The sequence below is a fragment of the Felis catus genome, chromosome B3 (assembly GCF_018350175.1).
Source record: "Felis catus isolate Fca126 chromosome B3, F.catus_Fca126_mat1.0, whole genome shotgun sequence".
Lineage (NCBI taxonomy): Eukaryota > Metazoa > Chordata > Mammalia > Carnivora > Felidae > Felis > Felis catus.
The window spans coordinates 1,282,365-1,303,178 of NC_058373.1; the positions used below are offsets into that span (position 1 = coordinate 1,282,365).

At 50.9% G+C, this 20,814-nt stretch overlaps 1 protein-coding gene across 2 annotated transcripts in view; it reads right to left on the minus strand.

Moving 5' to 3' along the window:
- The window catches only part of LOC109500452, a 49,918-nt gene that overhangs the window by 13,882 nt on the left and 15,222 nt on the right, over positions 1-20,814 (minus strand). For both annotated transcript variants that reach the window (XM_023254796.2, XR_002742745.2), the window contains exon 3: positions 5,045-5,189. In XM_023254796.2, coding sequence (XP_023110564.2) covers positions 5,045-5,189 — 145 coding nt within the window. The remainder of the gene's footprint in view (positions 1-5,044; positions 5,190-20,814) is intronic.

Here is a 20,814-nt window from a genome sequence, read left to right on the forward strand (position 1 = left end):
GCCCCGGGAGGCATCCACTCCTCCCACTTCCCGGCTGCACGTGTGTGCCCAGAGGGTCCCTGGACGTCACGCCTCGGCTTCACCAGGGGACCCCAGGAGGTGCCTACGTAAGGCTGGAAGGAGTCCATCCAGGGGCAGCTGCCACAGAGCCAGGGGAGGCTAGACTCTGAGCCCGGAGGCCGTGGGGACGGGGACGGGACCCCCGGAGGCCCTGAACAGGCTGGCCTTCACACAGAGGCATCCATCTGGGTGTGGGTCCCCACCAGACGCACAGGCTCTGCGGTCACATCACCTTCGGTGCGCACGACCTCGCTCTACCGTTTGCCAGGGCACACTCACTCCGCGCCCTGCACTCGCACGCGTGTAGGTGACGGAAGGGTTCCGAGGTTTGGACGCGACCCTCTGTGCAGCGCACGTGGCCACCACGTGAGCCCGGCAGAACCGGGGCCCCCTCGCCTGGAATAATGACAAACTTAAGACAACAGAGGTAGGCAGAGGGGCGGTTTAGCCCCGGGGCGGCCAGTTCGTGGGTCTCTGTGTGTCCTTGAGGAGTTACACCGAGGTTGAAGAAAGAACACAACACGAGACAAAGTTGGCGGGACGGTGCTGAGCCCTCACGACTCACCACCTGCAAACGCTCGGGGCGTTCGTTCGCACGCGGCAGCGATTCGGGGGGGAAAAGGTCTGCCGACACCGCTCGGTCACTCCAGGCAACGATGGCCTCTTCTCCGTCGGCGGACCTCCAGATGCGTTTGGAGTACAGCGAGCCCAGCCCCGATCTCCACTTGTTTCAACCTTCTCCAAGTCCCCGACCGCCCTGGCGCCTGGAGAAGGCCGCGTGATCCGCTCTCAGACCAGATGACCTAATGGGAATTCTGCCGTGTGCAGTCCAGGCAAGCGGTGCCTTCCTGATGGAAACAGGAGGGACCCGGCAGGCACCGCCCCTCTCCCTTTCTCTCCACCTGGGATGTAGATGCGAGGTCTGGGACCACCGCAGCCACCCTCTGAGCGTGAGGTGACCAGCACGAGGGAAGGGTCGAGAAATTCAGTCCTGTCTCTTTGAGCCACTGAAGCCACATCAAAAACTACATTCAGTCTGTAAACATTTACTTGTTTAAAACTCTGTGGTCAGGTTCTCTGTTGCTTGTGACCAAACACACACCAACTTATCTAGGATGTGGTGCTAATCAGCTTACGTTTCTACATCAGTGGCTTTTTACGCTAGAGGTCAAGGCCCGTTTGTATTTCCTACTTACAAGTAAGTTAACTGAGCCTAAGTGACTTCTCCAAACCGGAGTTCATACCCAGTCTCGATCCTGGAGCCCTTTTCAGCACTTCAAGAGCAAAGCATGTGCAGAGTACGAGGAGACTGTCACACAGAGAAAGGGGCTCCCAGCCATGAGGCTGGGGAGACGGGTCGAGTCCGGGGGGTGGACGGTGTTGTTGTGCCATGCTCGGGGTTCCGCTTTCTTGCGTCGGTGGGAGAGAGCGGCCGTGTGGGGAGACCGACGCTTTGGTGGAATTCGCTGCCACACGCCCAAGGCCCCATGAGTGGTGCAGCTCAGTAGGTGTTGAATGAAGGAAGGAGCCAATGAGCACACAGAGCTAGAGGCAAGATGACCATTTCGGAGATTTTCCTGCAATATCTATTCCACGAGACAGACAGGAGGGTATGAACTATGGGGATGCCTCTAGGACTGGGGAGGAGGGAGCTAATTCAAGAGCGATTCGGAAGACACAGGGCCGCAATCGTCACATGACCACCAGCCAGTCCTCTCAAAAGGATGCTTTTCCCGGGCCATTCGGCTGAGCACGGTCCCCGGCCTACAGAACACATGCTCTCGCTCGTCGCCTCGTGTTCACTGCCCTTCATTACCTTGTAGCTCAACGTCTTGTCCAGAGCAAGTATCCATCCAGCGCCACGGAAGGGAAGTGCAGGTTAATTAATGGGCTAATACGCACAGCATCTAGTCTCTTACAAGTGCCTCTGTCTACACTACTTACTCGTTTGGATCTCCCCTCGTCTGCTCATTATTGTTCCCCAACAACCACGTGAACCACGTCTCACAGACGAAGAAGCCAAGGTTCACAGAGACCAGTCATTACGCTGACCCTTTGGTCAGACTCGCCCCACCTGCTGTCCCTGCTGCTCAAGACCCCTCAAGCGCTGCAACTCGGCCGGCTCGTTCCCGGCCCCAAGGTCATGGTCAGCTCACTGCGCTCAGGGCCCCTGGACGGAGCACGCCCAGTACCCACCGGGCTCTGTCCAGACCTCAGATAACTCACGATTCAACCCCACACCCAGACGAGTCTCCCAGCAAGAAAGCTGAAGTCATCACTCTTCACCCAGAACTGGGTTTATAGGTTTTCGTCCCACACAGGCGGATCATAACACTGGTCAAATATGAAACTTCTGGAAGCTCTTCAACGGACAAAGATGATTCTAAATCTCTCACAAATCTCCTCATGATTATTGTCACAAATAGCTCCCTCCGGCTGGAATGCAGGTCAGTATCCGGAGTTTCTAACTCCAATTCATCCTTCAAAGCTCTGCACTAAGCCTACCTCCTCCAAGAAGCCCTCTGGAGTACAGTGGGCTTGCTGCCCATCAAAGACTCACGCCTTCTTTCTGTAGGTTTCGGCCGTGTTTGGAGAAAGTCGGCCTGGCCAGCAACTGCGTTTATGACCCTCTGGGGCCTAGATGGGGCCACGGGACTGGTCCCAACCAGTGAAATACAAGGGAAAGCAATGAGTGCCACCCCACATCTCCCTATTCCCCCATCGGCTGCGGAGATGCAAGAAGGCACAACGTGTTGAAGATGCAGGGCCTTTTTTGGTCTCCAAACATGGAGCAGAACTTGTCCGTCTCCTCACTGCCTCATGCCAACTCCTTTTCCCACAGCCAGGGGCACCTGCGATTGGCTATTAAATGAGTAAGAAGTCTTTCGTAACGTCAAGTCCTTGAAAGCTTGGATTTCGTCGTCGTCACTGCCGCGGTTACAGCCCACGGTATCGTAACGAATATACCCTTCAAACGCCCTCTTCTAGAAGCTGCACCACAAGGAGATCCAGGCCTGGTCTTGTCACGTTGTAAGTGACACGGTTGTTCACGTGTCCGTCTTTCCTCCCAGCTTACACCTGGGGTCTCCCCTGACTCTGTATCTCCAGCTACTGGCCCAGAGTGGTTAGTCACGAGTGTTTGCGGAATTAACTCTTGGATTAATAGGTTGAGTTCCGTAACATTTACCAGTTTCCCAAGTGCCTCCCCCTTATTTGGTTTCAGTTTTTATCCCCACTTATTCAACATACATTTGTACAGAATTATTTCGCCCTCTGGGCAGGGAGACGCGGTAACGAATTCTTAGCATCCTGCTTTTACCAAAAGAAAACCAAAACCAAACACGTTGGAGGCTCCGAGAGGCTAAAACTGTCAGCGTGGCCTGCGGGGTGCGGGCCGGGTGTCTGGTAGTCGGTAACGACGGTCTCCAGCTTATCTCCACGTGGGCGTGCGCAGTCGAGGTGCCCCAGTTAATGACCCGCCTTCTGAGGGAGCGATGCTTTCTGCTTTCCGCTCTTGGAGACATTATTAGGAGATTTCACTGCCTGCTGGGCACGGACGCGCACCTGACCTGACCGGACGGTGAGGGTGCAGGGTGGAGACGCGCACCTGACCTGACCCGAGGACGAAGGCGCCGGGCACGGAGACGCGGAGCCAAGACCCATGGAGACGGACAGCTGGCGCTCTGGAGCGCCACACTTCAAGTCTGTCCTATCAGCGGGCTCCTTATCACCTAAGATAAAAATTCGCTGGTCCCTCCGCTACAATTACACCCTTACTCCCTCGATTTCCCTCACTCCAGTGGCTCTCTTACTGTTACTCTCTGGACCACAACTAATCAATACGTTGGTATCTTTTGTCACCTCCAGGCTACAGGCCATCAATTTCCATCTGGTCCTCAACCAAGGATATCAACCATCAGATGCCTACGGCCCTTTCCCTTTCGGTCCTCAACCAAGGATATCAACCATCAGATGCCTACGGCTCTTTCCCTTTCGGTCCTCAACCAAGGATATCAACCATCAGATGCCTACAACTCTTTCCCTTTCGGTCCTCAACCAAGGATATCAACCATCAGATGCCTACGGCTCTTTCCCTTTCGGTCCTCAACCAAGGATATCAACCATCAGATGCCTACAACTCTTTCCCTTTCGGTCCTCAACCAAGGATATCAACCATCAGATGCCTACAACTCTTTCCCTTTCGGTCCTCAACCAAGGATATCAACCGTCAGATGCCTACGGCCCTTTCCCTTTCGGTCCTCAACCAAGGATATCAACCATCAGATGCCTACGGCTCTTTCCATGTGGTCCTCAACCAAGGATATCAACCATCAGATGCCTACAGCCCTTTCCCTTTCGGAAGCCCCTGAATGGACACGGCCAGCTGCCATCGCCTTATTTCCTCGATAGTTGGCAAGTGATGGGTGCCCCAAATCCCCACAACACCCCCTGACAGCATGAAGAAGCCAGGGTGGTCATCGCCCCGATTCCCGATGATTTGGGGTCCAATCACTTGGCAGGGGCGGGGGGATGTTAGGCAGTTAGGCGTGAGCGGGGAGGGGTAAAGCAGGTGCCGGCCACCCCCGAGGGTTAACAGCCACACCTTCAGAGCCACCTCTACGGGCGGCAGAACAGCAAAGGCTTAGCCACAGAGCGGGCTCAAGAGCCACAGGGGACTTGTGAGAGCTGAGAATGCGCACAAAGGTGCACCTTGCCCTCAAGGTCACAGCAAAGGGTCGTTAGAAACTCACAAATATGCAACACATAAATAAATACAATTATAACAGAAGGCTTCACAGGTAGGCACATGCTTAGAAGCCAAAATGTTATATAAGCACCAGCTGTCAATCTAACATGCCCCTCAAAGCCAAGTTTACACGTGCAGAAAGCAGCCTAAAAGGATGCGGCAGGACCTACGCAGGGCCACCGCCTCTCTTGCTTCAGCAGTGACCCGCTTTCCCTCTTGAAAGTGCCCTGTACTCACCTACTCGGTCAACTCTCCCTCCCCATTCTGGGCTCCGGTCTCGAATTCTTCGGTGCATCTGGGACAGAACTGAGTGGACGTCGTGTTTCCTTGCATCCGAACACATCCCAAACAACGCACTGCCAGGGTCCGTCAGCAAGCGAGTCTGGTTGAATGTAACAGAAAACTAAAGTAAGAGAAGCATGAACAAGAGGTGAGTTCATTTCTCTTCTGTAACAGCAAGTCTAGAGCTAGGTGATCTCTGACACTGGTTTGGTGGCTCAAGGACACCAGGACCAGGGGCTCTGAAACGACCTTCATTTTTCCCTCACATGTGCAAGATGAATGCTTCAGCTCCAGCCATCACATCCGAGTTCTGAGAATTAGGAAGGGCCAGAAGGAGGAAGGCATGGTATCTACATCAGGAAAGTAAAACCCTCTCCATAAGCCTCAGCAAGTTTTTCTTGGACACGTATTGGCTTCAAGAATGGTACAAAATAATAATCTTTGATCTAGGCACAATGCCATTCTCAACAACACTGGGGTTCCGTTAGTAAGAGAAAGAGAAAGGATGGCTACAGCGTAGAAACAACAGCAGTTTCCACCCTGTCACCCTGTGATGTTCAGACTAGATTCCTGCCGAAACAACAGCAATCCGAATCCTTAACTGGGACGCCCAGAACACACGCAAAGTTAGCAAGTGGGGGGCACAAGGTACCACACACCATAAACAGTCCAGCAAAGAAGAAATTCCGACAAAGGAGACAGGAACGAGGGATCGGGACCATAAAGATCAGAGTTTACACAGTGACCCGACCATGGACCACAAGGAGATTCTGACCAGGGGACGGTGCTTTGCCCCAGCCCAGCAGCTGTTCGGGCACAAGCCAGCTGCAAGCACGATTAGTCCGAGGTTTTCTGAGACGGCAGCAGAGGACTTATCTGCGTGCACGGGCACGGTGCAGAAAGGAGGCTCCAAAAGGGCCATTTAAACAACGTTACTGTCCTGGTCAAGAGCTTTGCTGGCCTGGTTCCAGATGGAAACTGGAGCTCAAACACGCACCGTCCCATTCTCCTGACTTTGGAATACGCTACTACATAAAGACACGAGAAAGATAGGAAATCTATCGGTGGATGGCAGGTGCCACCAAATACTAGGTTTACGTGAGTTACGTAGAACGCACCTGGTTTAGGGGAAATTTCCAATCGTCCCCTAATTGGCAGGTGGATCCGAAGAGAAGGTTCACCTGGGAGCAGGTGCGAAGTGTCCCCAGCGGAGTGCAAACACCTCACCGGCAACAGCAGGTTTAAAGACAAGCGGGGTTGGGAGAGACGTGCACTTGCTCCCACAGATTGCTCACGGGCGTGCCCCTGCGCTGGGCACACAGCCGGCGTCTGTATGTCTCGTCTCCAGCCTTTCCGCGGAACTAACCGGGTATTAGGGAGAGCCGAGCTGTGGCTGCAGCGGGCTCTGATGCCCGAATCAAGGGAGGGTCGTCTGCCACACAGTGAGCCGCCCCAACCAACACAGAGAAGAAACCACTTTGCCCAAGTGTTCCCTGCAGCATGACTGTGCTCGCCTCTCCACCACCGACTAGAAGTCCATGGACTGACGAACGGATGAAGAAGATGTGGTTTATATACACAACGGAATACTACTTGGCAACGAGGAAGAATGAAATCCTGCCATTTACAGCAACGTGGATGGAACTGGAGGGTATTATGCTGAGCGAGATAAGTCAGGCAGAGAAAGACACATACCATATGTTTTCACTCGTATGTGGAACTTGAGAAACTTAACAGAAGACCACGGGGGAGGGAAAGGGGAAAAAAATAGTTACAGAGAGGGAAGGAGGGAGGCAAACCATGAGAGACTCTTAAATAAAGAGAACAAACTGACGGCTGATGGCGGCGGGGAGAGGGGAAGATGGGTGATGGGCATGGAGGAGGGCACCTGCCGGGATGAGCACTGGGTGTTGTATGTTAGTGATGAATCAGGGGGACCTACCCCCAAAGCCAAGAGCACACTGTATACACTGTATGTTAGCTAACTTGACGATAAGTCACATTAAAAAAATAGAACTTGGGGCGCCTGGGTGGCTCAGTCGGTTAAGCGTCCGACTTCAGCTCAGGTCATGATCTCACGGTTCGTGAGGGCGAGCCCCGTGTCGGGTTCTGTGCCGACAGCTCAGAGCCTGGAGCCTGTTTCAGATTCTGTGTCTCCCTCTCTCTCTCTGACCCTCCCCCATTCATGCTCTGTCTCTCTCTGTCTCAAAAAGTAAATAAACGTTAAAAAAAAAAAATTAAAAAAAAAAATAGAACTCTAGAGTGAAAAACACCACCTCTCAACTTGTAGCAGCAAGGCCGGAGTGGAGAGTCAGAAGGGAGAGGTCCGCACACTCCTAAGAAGGAGAGAGGTCTCAGAGCTCGGAACACATTTCGGAGCCTGCGCTCGGTGGGTGAGGTGGGGGTGGTGGGGGGGTGAGCTAGGGCATCACCAGCTAACACCCACCACGCACGCGGCCGTGGTGCCCAGCTGGTGCTGAGACCCTACCAGGGGCAGGGAAAAGCCATCGTTCAGCCCACCGGGGTGGATCGTCCTGAAAATCTGCCTCTGGTTGTAACTCCCTTCCCCCCACCCCTCCCCGGTAAACAGACATCTAATCTAACAAGACAAACTACTATAAAAAAATTAGTTTTTGTCCTCTTTTTCTGAAGGTAAACGATTTGAAAAGGATCCACATAGTTTTTAACAGCTTAAAACTCAATAATGGCAAGCCAGTTACCTCTCTCTGCCCACCTGAGAAAGCAAAGAGTCTCTGAACATTTGGAAAGATCAAGGCATCAAGACAAAAGGAATATATTAATATTTATCACTTTGAATGTCCACGGCCTAAGTGCCCCAAGTAAAAAAAGATTGTCAGAGTGGATCAAAAAACAAGACCCAGCTCTGTGTTCTCTACAAGAAACCCCCTTCATGGAGAGAGACACGTATCAATTTAAGGTAAATGGATGGGGGAAACATACTACGTTAACACTAATGAAAAGAAAACAAGGGTAGCTATATCAATAAAGCAGAGCAGACTCCAAAGTCAGGAAAGTTACCAGCGATCTCGACAGGCAGTACTTAAGGCTAAAGGAGCCAGTTCTCCAAGAAGATATAACAATCCTTAAACTGCGTGTGCCTAACAACAAATCATCCGGTTTTTCCTGAGGCGGAACTGAGAGAGTATCAAGGGGAAACAGCTGAATCCACTGTGACGGCTGGAGACTCCACCAACCCTCCGCCAGAAACGGACAAAGCCAGGAGGCAGGAAGACAGTAGGACATAGTGGACCTTCACCACCACCAACTGAATGGACGTATTTGACCTCCGTAGACACCTTCATGTGACAACAGCAAAATGCACGTTTGTTTTCTCAGGTTCACAGGGAACACTCCCCAAACACATTCCGGACCGGAAAGCACACGTGAAATTCCACATATGAGTGAAATCATATGGTATTTGTCTTTCTCTAACTGACTTATCTCACTTAGCATAACACACTCTGGGTCCATCTGTATTGTAACGAGTGATGTATAAACTTGTCGAATCACTGTGTTGTGCACCTCAAACTAATGGAACACGGTGTGCCATCTACGCTCAAAGAAAAAAAAAATTAAACGCACCTTAACAAACCTGAAAGAGTATAAATCACGCAATCCTGCTCTCAGACCATGGTGAAACTGAGCTAGAAATTAATGTTTTGGAAGATCCCAAGATACATGCAGAACAAACAACATGCTTCTAAGTAACACACGGGTCAAAGAAGAAATCTCAAGGGAAATTTTAAAATATTTTTGAACTAAATAAAAATTAAACATGGTTTATCACAAATCATGGGATGCAGTGAAAGCAGTGATTAAAGAGAAATTTATAACTTCAAATGCATATACTGGAAAGGAAGAAAGATCTAAATTCAATTATCTATCAACAACACGAGAGACAACAGATGTTGGCAAGGATGCAGAGAAAGGGGAACCCATTCTCTTGGTGGGAATGCAGACTGGTTATAGCCTCTCTGGAATACACTTCGGAGGAGCCTCAAAAAAGTTAAAAATAAAATCAATTATCTAACTTTCCACCTTAGGAAACTAGAAAAAGGAGAGCAAATCCAGAGAAAACAGAAGAAAAGAAGGAAGAATTAGAGCAGAAGCCAGTGAAATTAAAAACAAGAAATCAACGGACAAAATAAAGGAACCCAAAGGTTGTGCTTTGAAAAGATCAATGACGTCAGTAAGACTGTAGCCAGGCTATCTAAGAAAACAAGAGAGAGCCTGCAGGGTACTAATATCAGAAATGAAAGAAGGCAGATCACTATCGATCCCACAGAAATGAAAGACATACTACATGACGACATACTGCAAATGGCTCTGTGCCCATAAATGTGATAACCTAGATGAAATAGACCAGTTCCTTGAAGGACACAAACTGATAAAACTCACATAAGAAGAAACAGATGACCTGAAGAGGCCTAGATCTATTAACGGAATGGAATCAATAAAATCATCTTCCAAAATAGAAGACACCAGGTCCAGATGGGTTCCCTGGTGAAGTCTACCAGACATTTAAGGAAGAAATTATGCTAATTCTCTACAATCTCTCTCAGAGTGCAGAAGCAGAGGAAATACTTCCTAACTCATTCTATGAAGCCAGCATTCCCCTAATACCAAAGCCAGAAAAAAAGGCATTACAAGAAAACTATAGACCAATATCTCTCATGAACATAGATGCAAAAACCCTCAACAAAATATTAGCAAATTGAATTTAAAAAATTATAAAAAGAAATATATGCCACAACCAAGTGGGATGTATCCCACTTGGGATACGTGAGGCTGGTTCAACACTTGAAAATCGATTGATACGACCCACGTGTTAATCAGACTAAAAAAGGAAAATCACATGATCATATCAATAGACGCAAGAAAAGCATCTGACAAAATCCAATAGTCTTTATGATTTAAAAAAAAAAAACACCTCTCAATAAACTAGGAATAGAGAGGAACTTACTCAACTTGATAAAAGCTATCTCCAAAACCCTACAGCGAACATCACATTTAGAGGAGAAATTCTGAGCTTTCCCACTAAGACCAGGGACAAGGCAGGGATGTCCTCCCTCACCCCTCCTCTTCAGTATCACACTGAGAGTCCTTGATAATTCAACAAGACGAGAAAAGGGAATACACTTTGGGAAGAAAGACATAAAACTGTCTTTGTTTGCAGATGACACGATCATCTATGTAAAAAATCCAGAAGAATAAAAGAAAAAATCTTCTGGAACTAGCAGTCAAATACAGCATGGTGGCAGGATATGGATTTAATATGCAAAAGTCAACTGCTTTCTAAATATCAATCACGAACAAGTAGAAGTGTACATTAAAAACACAACACCATTTACATCAATACCCCTCCCCCAAATACCTAGGCATAAATCTAACAAGATGCATCAAAGATTTATATGAGGAAAACTACAAAACTCTGATGAATGAAATCAAAGAACTAAATAAATGGAGAGATAGTCCATGTTCATGGGCAGGAAGACTCAGTATTGTCCAGATGTCAGTTCTTCCAAAACTGATCTGTAGATGCAGTGAAATCCCAACCAAAATCCCAGCAAGTTATTTTGTGGCTAACAACAAACTGATTCTCAAGAAAGTTTATATGTAGAGACAAAAGACCCAGAATAGCCAACAAAATACTGAATGAGTAGAACAAAGTTGAAGGACTCGATGCTGCCCGACACCGAGACTTACTACAAAGCAGTACTAACAAAAATAGTGTGGTATTGGCAAAAGAATAGACAAATAGATCAACAGAACAGAACAAAGAGCACAGAAGAAAACCCTATCGATACAGTCACCTGATCTTTGACAAAGGAGCCAAGACAGTCTCTCCAACAAATGGTGCCGGAACAGCTGGCCGTCCACGTGCAGATTAACGAATTTAGATGCGGACCTTACGCCCTTCGCAAAAATCCACTCAAAATGGGCCAGAGACCAAAATGTAAAATGCAAAACTAGAAAACTCCCAGAAGATCACGGAAGAGAAAACCCCGATGACCTTGGGTGTGGTGATGCCTTTTTAGATACACCACCAAAGACACAACTCATGAAAGAAATAACGTTTCACTGGACTTCACTAAAATTAAAACCGTCTGCTCTGTGAAACACACGGTCAAGAAATTAGAAGACAAGCCACAGACCGGGAGAAAACGTTTGCACAAGACACATCTGACAAAGGACTGTTATCCAAAATACACAAAGAACTCTTAAAACTCAACGATAAGAAAACGGACAATCCATTACAAGTGGGCCAAACACCTTAACAGACGCCCCACCGCGGAAGATATACGACGCCACGTAAGCATACAGAGCGATGTTCCACGTCACGGGTCACCAGGGAAACGCAAATGAAAACATGAGGGAGCCACCACCACGCATCTGGAAGAATGGCCAAAATCTGGAACCACGACAACACCAGATGCCGACGGGGACGTGCAGCGACAGGAACCCCCATTCTCCGCTGGCGGGAACATGGGGCGGCCCCTTGGGAAGACAGTCAGCAGTTTCTGACAAAAGCGCACACACTCTTACACACAATCCTGCAATCACGCTCCGTGCCGTTTACCCAAAGGAGCTGAAAACTCACGTCCACATGAAAACCTGCATGCGGATGTCTACGGCAGTTTTGTTCATAATCGCCGAAACTTGGGAGCAACGAAGATGTCTTTCAGCAGGTGAGTGGATTAATAAACCGTCTCCATCTAGACAACGGAATATGACTCAGCACTAAAAACAAATGAGCCATCAGGCTCAAAAGACACGGAGGAAACTTAAATGCATATTACTCAGCGCAAGAAGTCAATCTGAAAAGGCCAACCCCCTATGATTCCAACAAAATCGACATTCCAGACAAAGCAAGAGCACGGAGACAACGAATGGGTCAGTCACTGCCAGTGGTGGCAGTCGAGGCAGAACACAGAGGCGTTTTAGGGTGGCGCAAATACTCTGCGTAACACTATAGTGATGGATAAATGTCATTATACGTTTGTCTCAACCCACAGAACGTACACCAAGAGCAAACCCTAAGGTAAGCTGCAGACCTTGGGCGATTAGCATGTGAGCGTCTAACTTTCCCAGAGCCAGCCATCCAGCAGACTATCCCTTCCCCAGACACCCGCTTTCACACTTTTGTAAAACACTGAATCTACTGTGGACGTAAGGATTAAGTTCTAGACTCCTAATCCTGGTCAGTTGATCGATATGTGTGTCATGATTCTAGTTCGACACTATCTTGATAACAAGATCTGTAAAGGGCGTTTTGAAGTCGGGAAATAAAAACTCTCCAACTTTTGTTTTGTTTTTTTTTCAAAATTGTCTTGACTATTCAAAATGTTTGTGCATTTCCATATAAGTTTCAGGATCTTCTTATCAACTTCTGGAAAAAAAAGATCCAATGGAATTTTGATGTGCATTATACTGATGGGGAGAGTCCAACATGTTGAGTTCCAGCCCACGGACACAAATGTCTCTTCATTGATGGAGACCTTCATTTGTCCCTAAGCAGTATTTTGTCATCCCAGCACACAAATATTGCCTTTCTTTTATTAACATAATAATGATTATATTAATATTAATTAATAATTAATATAACATATAATGTTATGTACATATTACTTAATACATGTTATTATATAATTGTATATACAATCCTAAATCATGAATGTGTCTCTTTTTTTAAATTTTTTTAACGTTTGTATATTTTTGAGAGAGAGAGTGTGGGAGCAGGGGAGGAGTAGAGAGAGAGAGACATAGTAGAGAGGGAGCGGTCAGCACAGAGCCTGGCACGGGGCTCGAACTCACGAACCATGAGATCATGACCTGAGCCGATCGTAACCGACTGAGTCAGCCAGGCGTTCCATGAATGTGTTTCTAAATTTATTCTTTTCATGCTCTTGTCAATGGAACTGTATACTTAATTTCATTTCTTATTTTTTTATGATTCTGTCCTATCTCCACTATTGTCTTATTACTTGTATCTATTTTTTAATGTTTAATTTAAACAAATTTAAGGTTTCTAGTGATTCCACTAGGATTTACAATATACATCTGAGTTCAAGTCTAACTGTGAATAACATAATATGGCTTCACACGTAATGTGAGCCTTTTACAATGTCATACTCTCAGTTTCTCCTTCTCATGTTTTGTGCCATTGTTGTTACACATTTATCAGAAATACACAATACATTTCTACTATTTTTGCTTTAGATACCAATTATCTTTTAGGGAAAAATTAATTTTCCACTTTCTCTCATTTTACTCCATTTCGAATGATCTTTATTTCTCTGGATAGATTCAAGTTTCCGTCTGGTACTGATACCATATTCCTTCCAGAAGAATTTCCTTGGCATTTCTTGTAGTTCAAGTATTCTGAAAATTAATACTCTTGGGATTTTTCTATGAGAAAGTCTTTATTTCCCTTGCGTTTTTGAAAGATATGTTGCTCGGTGCCGCATTCTGCACTGACGATATTATTTTGTTCTTTCAGTGCCAAGAGATGCTGCTTCATCGTCCCCTGATGCACATATTTTCCGATAAGAAATCGGCTGTAATGATTATCTTTGTACAAATATCTTCTTTATGTAATGCGCCTTTTTTCTCTGGCTGCCTTTGAGATTTTGTCTTAGTCTTCGGTTTTCAGTAGTTTGGAGATAGTACACCTAGATGGTTTTGTTTTCTTTTACTTGGTGGTCTCTGAACTTCCCAGACCAGGTATTTGTTCCCAGACCTGTTTGTTATTAAGTTTGAAATTTCTTGTCACCGTTTTTTTCTGCCCCCTGGCCTCCCCCTTGCCAGTCTGGGAATCTAAGTGCGTGTGTCCAGTGGTGTGCTGGTCAGTGTGTGACAGCAGCTGTCCAGGGGAGAAAAAGCCCTGATTGGTGGCATTTATGCCATTTGTGGCATTGGTATAAACAACTGCGTCCTCATGGATTTCAACCCGGTTCTTTGCCACTGAACAAAGAGCAGGAAAGAGGTGTGTAACTGGCTTCCATAAGCCAACACCAGCCAGCTGTGGTATGCCACCGATGCTGCTGTATGGGGGTCTAGCATGATCTGGTCTGCCCCTCGCCCCACTCTTTTCCCTTTCTATTCACTCAGGTAATTCTTATTACCCTACCTCCAGACTCAGTGATTATTTCCCTTGGCTGTGTTGAGTCTACGAGTGAGCCCAAAGAAGGCGTTCTTTATCCTTGTTACTATGCTTTTCAATTCTCCCATTTTCACTTGGTTACTCTCACTGGTCGGCTTCTCAGGTTAAATCACTGTCTGTTCATGCGCGTTGCCCATCTTTTCCATTAACCCTTTAACACAGGAAGCATTGTTATTTTAAGTCTCCTGTGTGACAGCACCAGCTTCTGCGTCACGTGCCTTACTTGTTCTCTGATTCTATTTCCACCCGTGGTGAGTGTGACCTTGAAACTACAGGGGTTGCGGCCAGGTTCCTTCACTTGCCAGGGGACCACCCTCCAGGCCAGCCTTTGCTGTGTGAGATCTTCAGCAGCCTCCCTGACCTCCCCCGCTGGACTCCAGCAGCACGTCCCGGATGTAGTGACAAAAAGCTGACTCTGGAAATGGCCTGATCATCCCTGGGGACAAAACGAGCCCCAGCCATTTGCAAGTTTCGGGATGTGACCCCACGCGCCCTGCAGACCTTGCCTGCAAATGGCTGCTACCGATTCTGGTTAAGGGGGAAGGGGACGAATGGGAACACGTGGGCAGCGGCAGATTCCAGAGGTAGGGGTTCGGAAGAAAGTACAGGGAGGCCCGGCCACCTCCACCCCATCCTGGGAGGACCTCATTCCTTCCTGCCACCAATATGTCACTTAACAAGTACGGACTGAGTGCCTACACGGGCCATGTACTTGGGACACATACTTGGGACACGTGGGCACACAAAACAGACAGAAGCGTTCATCCCGTGGACTTCACTCTGGACACATATTAGCAGTAAATATGAAAAATACGTAAATAACACAGTGTGTCAAAAGATGACAAACGCAGCCTTTTAAAAATGCAGGAAAAGGTACGGGGGCGAGAGGTGCTGGGAACGAGTTTGCGGGAAGGGCCTCAGTACATTAGGGCTCCAGCCCGGGCCATCACCGCCCCAACCGTGTCACCGCCGCTGGCCCCTGCTGCCCGCTGGGACCGTTCATGTCACGGTCTCGCGGAGACACTGGGCGTCACTGTCAGCGGGTGAGCCTACGCCCCCTACTTCCCTGCCTCGCTGGCCCCAGCCTCACAGTCTCCGGCGTGAACAGGTGCTTGGACAGCCCCGGGCCACACGGCGGAGGGCGCCCTGGCTCCCAGGACGCAGGACAGCAAACGTCTAGCGGTTTTGGCCTCTGTAGTAGGAAGGAGGTACCCTGTCCCGCTAAGACACGGCACGAGATGCCAGGCAGAAAAAGGACAAGGGTGTCCAGTGTGTGGACTAAACCAGAAATTAGGGCAGCGGCAGGAAAACAGGAGGAACGAGGAAACGTGTCACCGCGCATTAGCGGGGCACTGATGAGACGAGACCCGAGAGACGATTCGGGCTTCTGAGGCCGGCTCATTTGGGCCCATTAAGTGCCTTCGTATAAGCAGAGCCTTTTTTAAAAAACCAACAAACTGTACGTAATTCTGTACAAATAGATTTCCACCTCAATGAGTCCGTGTTAAGTAAACTCTGGTGAAGAAAAATCGGGCCATTTAAACTGCCGTGTCGTGACCGGAGCTCAGCATCCTACTGGGCGTGCAGGAGCCACGGTTGGGGCACCGGGTCACCGTTCCAAAGGCGACGCCCTCGTCCCGTGTCGTATGTGGCACCCCTCCTGGCTGTGTGCCTGGACACAGAGCCCTGGTTCCTTCTCTGATTATTTTCAAGATGCAGCTCAGCCGGGAAGTTAAAAACACCCAACGTCTCCATCAGCGGAGAAGTGAGCATTTGTGCCCATCCCCCTCCAGCGCGTCTAGGTCAGGGCCATGAGTCACGTACGGGACGTTCACACTGGCCGCTGGAGTCCCGCTCACCCTCACCAAGCCGCAGCGTCACGGCCGTGCGCACACTCAGGCTGATTCCTGCTGGCGGGACTCGGGGGCCAGGTCCCTTCCTCCACCCAGTCATGAGACTCACAGAGTGTGGCAGTGACATACGCAGCGTGGAGCCCACGCTAACAGGAGTGACGCAAGGGCAGAGAACGGTGAGGACACGGTGCAAACCGGTGCCGTCCTGGTCCCTGGAAACGGCCCACGATGGGGAGACACCTGAAGTGTTAAGACGGCCCCGTCCGATGGCCACACGTTCATTTGCAATTTTGCAGCAGCCGCATTTTGTTAAAAAGGTAAAAACAACAACAACAACAACACAAGGGCACCCGGTGGCTCAGTCAGTTGAGTGTCCGACTCTTGATTTCCGCTCAGGTCATGATCTCACAGTCATGGGATCGAACCCCATGTCAGGCTCTGTGCTGACAGCCCAGAGCCTGCTTAGGATTCCCTCTCTCGCTTTCTCTCTCTCTCTCTCTCTCTCTCTGCACCTCCCCTGCACACATGCTCTGTCTAAAAGCGAAAAAACAAAAAAAGAAAGACAGAAAAGGAGAAAAGAAACAGGTGAAACAGGAAACAAGTACTGATACACATTTTATTTAACACGATGAACCCGAATATCACCGTGTCGGCGTGCGACCCACAGAGAATGCACGAGGATGCTTCACGCCCCGTCCCTCCCCGGAGCCGAGTCCCAGGGCCCAGGCGGGAATAGTGCCAGGGGGGCGGCTCCTTCACTTCTGCATCTGGAAAGTTCCTTCTCAGATTAACCAATGAGTTCTCAAACCATGGGTAAGAGCTGGCAGAATGGGAAAAATTGATCAAATATTCACAAATTTCAGGTTGGGCACGTGGAGGAGTCTCATTGTTTTGTAAGATGTCTCCAGCACAGACACGTGCAGTCCCCCCCTCCAAAGACACGTGCGGTCCCCTCTCCAAAGACACGTGCGGTCCCCCCTCCAAAGACACGTGCAGCCCCCCCTCCAAAGACACGTGCGGGCCCCCCTCCAAAGACACGTGCGGTCCCCTCTCCAAAGACACGTGCGGCCCCCCCCTCCAAAGACACGTGCGGTCCCCTCTCCAAAGACACGTGCGGCACCCTCTCCAAAGACACGTGCGGCACCCTCTCCAAAGACACGTGCGGCACCCTCTCCAAAGACACGTGCGGTCCCCTCTCTGGAATTTTAGGGAACAGTCGGCTCCGTAATTGGTCTTTGAGTGCCACCCGCGGACCAGGCACCAACCAAGCTGGCCTCCAGGAGGCCCATCCACACGCCCTCACAGCTCGTGCCCCTCAGCACAGGAGTGGCCTGTGCAGGGCACCTGGCAAGGCTGTGTGCAGGCCACACCACACGTGGCCCCGTGGCTGGAGCACTGCCCGTGAGGCCGGGGCCACATAGGAGGGAGAACGAGTGCGGGACTGAGAGACCTCGTTGACTCTCCCTCTTCCAGCCGGGAGACCCACGGAACTCGGCTGGGGATCAGCGTGCCAGCCTGATGGCGGCGGGCTCTCCTTCCCCGTGAGTTAGACGCCCTCCTAGCCACAGGTATCCACGGCTGGACGCCTCCCGGTGGACTTGTGACACAGAGGAGGCCACGGCAGCAATTCCGGTAGCCGGCCAGGAGCACCCCTTCCAGGCCGGGGAATCCAGCCCCGTGAGTCACCTCCCCCACCCAGGTCCCCAACCCTCCACAACGCGAGGTTCCCAGGGGACAAGCTGGCCCCTCTTACACGCCTCACGCTCTGCCCTCTGGGCTCAGCACGGAAGCCTGCGGTCAAGCAGGCGTGCGAGGGCCCCTGTGCAGAGGCACACGCCTGCCCCCCTCCCTGCGGACACCAACCTCTCCTTTGGGACCAGGGAATGGGCTGTTCACCTTCTGCCCCTCGAAAGACCCTGAGGTGGCCCCACACGACACGTTAACCAAAGGCCACTGTGACCTGCAGGCCAGAAGGCACACGCTGTTCCCGCTGTGATGTTGAATTACACAGAGCCACGCGGTGCAGACGGGCCCCTGGAGGCGACGAGAGAATGGCTCCAGGAGCTACAGAGCCTGTCACCTACATGGAGCCCCGGACCCCTTCCCATCTCACTTCCCGGGAAAGCCCGACGCACAAAAACAAGTCCCCTTCTCTCATACCCGAGTGTCGGTGCGAATCCTGACAACTGTTTCTCTCCCCAGTCTGTCCATCTGGCCATCGGAGGTTGGGCACGGAGGGGTGTCCGTCGGCAGCTGGCAGTCCCTGCGGTCTCTCTCTCCCAGCCCCACACCCTAGAGCCCACGAGCGGGCGGGACACGGAACACAATCGCCGGCCCTCGGCCGCCGTCACCCCCCCGACTCTGGAGCAGGCAGCCCGGGAACGTTAGGTTTGCAGAAAGCTGCACTCAGGGGTCCCCGTACCCACATTCCTGCGTGAGCAAGCCCTCTAGTAGAGACTCAGGGGCGTCTCAGGGCCACAGAGGAATCATGGGAGGGAAGAGAAACCCTTCCGTCTCGATCCCGCTGGGATGCCCGCCATGTGCAAGGCTTGTCTGCAGTTCCCACCCGTGAGCATTCGCTGGGGGATTCAGGGGATGAAATCGGCCTCGAGGGTGCACTGGTGCTCCCGGGTCCTCCTCCCCGACCGGGCATGGTGCTCCCGGGTCCTCCTCCCCGACCGGGCATGGTGCTCCCGGGTCCTCCTCCCCAGCCAGGCACACAGCCAACAGTCCCTCGGCCCCAGGGGGGCTCCCTCGGAACCCCGAGGATAGGCCACACCTTCTGCCACGTGCTCGCCTTTCGGCTTTGACTCTCCCCTGCCCTGCTCCAGCTTCTCCGCTCCGACGGGAGGGGGAAAGTTCCTGCCGGACACCAGTCCCTTAACCAGGTCGGAGGATGAAGGAGGAAGGAACCACAACACGCACTTACCTGCCACCCCCCAGCGCTCAGCAGAGCGAGCCCGTGAACACTGGGGTTCAGTGAGCGCACTTGAGCCCAAGGCCCCATCACCCGCCTCCCCCGCAGTCCAGGAGGAAGGACTGACTGCCCTCCCCGCGTGGGACGCTGAAGGTCCCAAGGAGTGAAGCCGCTTCTTCAGAGGCCCTTCCCTCAGACGAGCCTCCCGCCCAGAGAGGGGCCCCCCTCAGCCGGCACGCTCGGGGGGTCCTCGGCTCCCCCGGCTCACCCCAAGATGGGCACGAGGCAGAGCCTTGCTTGGGCAGCTGCCTGGACCACAGGCCCATCCGTGCAGCCCGTGCGGCCAGCATCCACCGAACGAACCCATGGCTCGCCTACAAGCACCAGTCCCGGCCAGAGTCTTGAAGGGAAAGCCAAATATAAGCGTTTGAAGCTGCACGCGTTTATGTTTAATTAAACCAAGTAGCCTAGTAGATGAGTCATCGGAAAGGTAGTTCTGTTAAGCCGATGCTTTGGTTATTCAGCCAGAATTTAATGAGCCCCCGTCTGAAATGACATCGCTGAGAATGCCGGCCAATCACGTTTGCGGAGAGTAAACAGAATTTCCAATATGCCGCACTTAGAAATCAGCATAGTGCCTGGAGAGTAATTAAGCATCATTCTTCAGAACCAAAGTGTCCCACACAGTGCGAAACACGTCCGCAGACACCATCGTCTAGACGGCCTTTTAAACAAGGGAAGTCCTAGTTTGCCGGGGGGGGTGGGTGACGGCGCTGGGGGGCCTACCATGTTGGTTTTGTTCCTTGTGGACTTGCCTGGAAGTCCCAAGGTGGCGGTTTTCAGTTTCGCTGGTTTGTTTTCCACTAGGAATAGAAAGTTCTTCCACGTTGACCAGAGAGGTTGATATTCCCTCTTTAATATCTTCATCTGTCTTACTGCAAAGTCGGTGTTTGCTTGTATCCCTGTTTCCTCACATCCAAGCCCTAAAATCCCAGCCAGTCAAGACCCCTGGTGTCGTTCACTTGTGAGCAGACACACACACACACACACACACACACACACACACACACACACACACACCCCAAGGCTTGGAGCTCTAAGCCCCGTGCACTATGGGACTTCTAGCAGCATTCCTGGCCTCTACCCACCAGACACCAGAATCCCTTCTCGAGCTCTGGCATTCCCACATGTCTGCAGACGTCGACAGTGCTCCCCGGGGATGCCACTGCCCCCACTGACCACCTCTGGTGCAGACAAAGTCCACACGGGAGCCCTGCCTCTTTTCCAGGGTAATTGTGGAGTCAGGGGCCTGACTCATCTGAAGGGCTTGCAAACGTCCGCTCTGTCCCCGGAAACGGCCCCGGCAAGGACACGGAACAGCCTACAGAAACGGTACAAGGAACGGCCGAAACAGCGGCAAGCCTCCCTGGGTCACCCCGTCGTGACTGATGTGTCCGGGAGAAGTGCAGCCCCGTCCAGAAGCGTCCGACAGGAGCCAGGCGTGAAGTGACTACAGTAACGAAGATTCGTACAGCATAAAGGGTCACGGGTTGTTGTCAAAGGGAGAAGACAAGATACCCAAGGGTCCGGGAGGCTGGTTGACGGTGATGCGGATCCCTGTCTGACTCCCAAACTCTTTTTTAGTTTTTTTTTAAGAGAGAGAGGGTGGGGAGGGGCAGAGAGAGAGGGAGACAGAGAATCCAAAGCAGGCTCCAGGCTCCATGCTGTCAGCACAGAGCCCGACACGGGGCTCGAACTCACGAACCGTGAG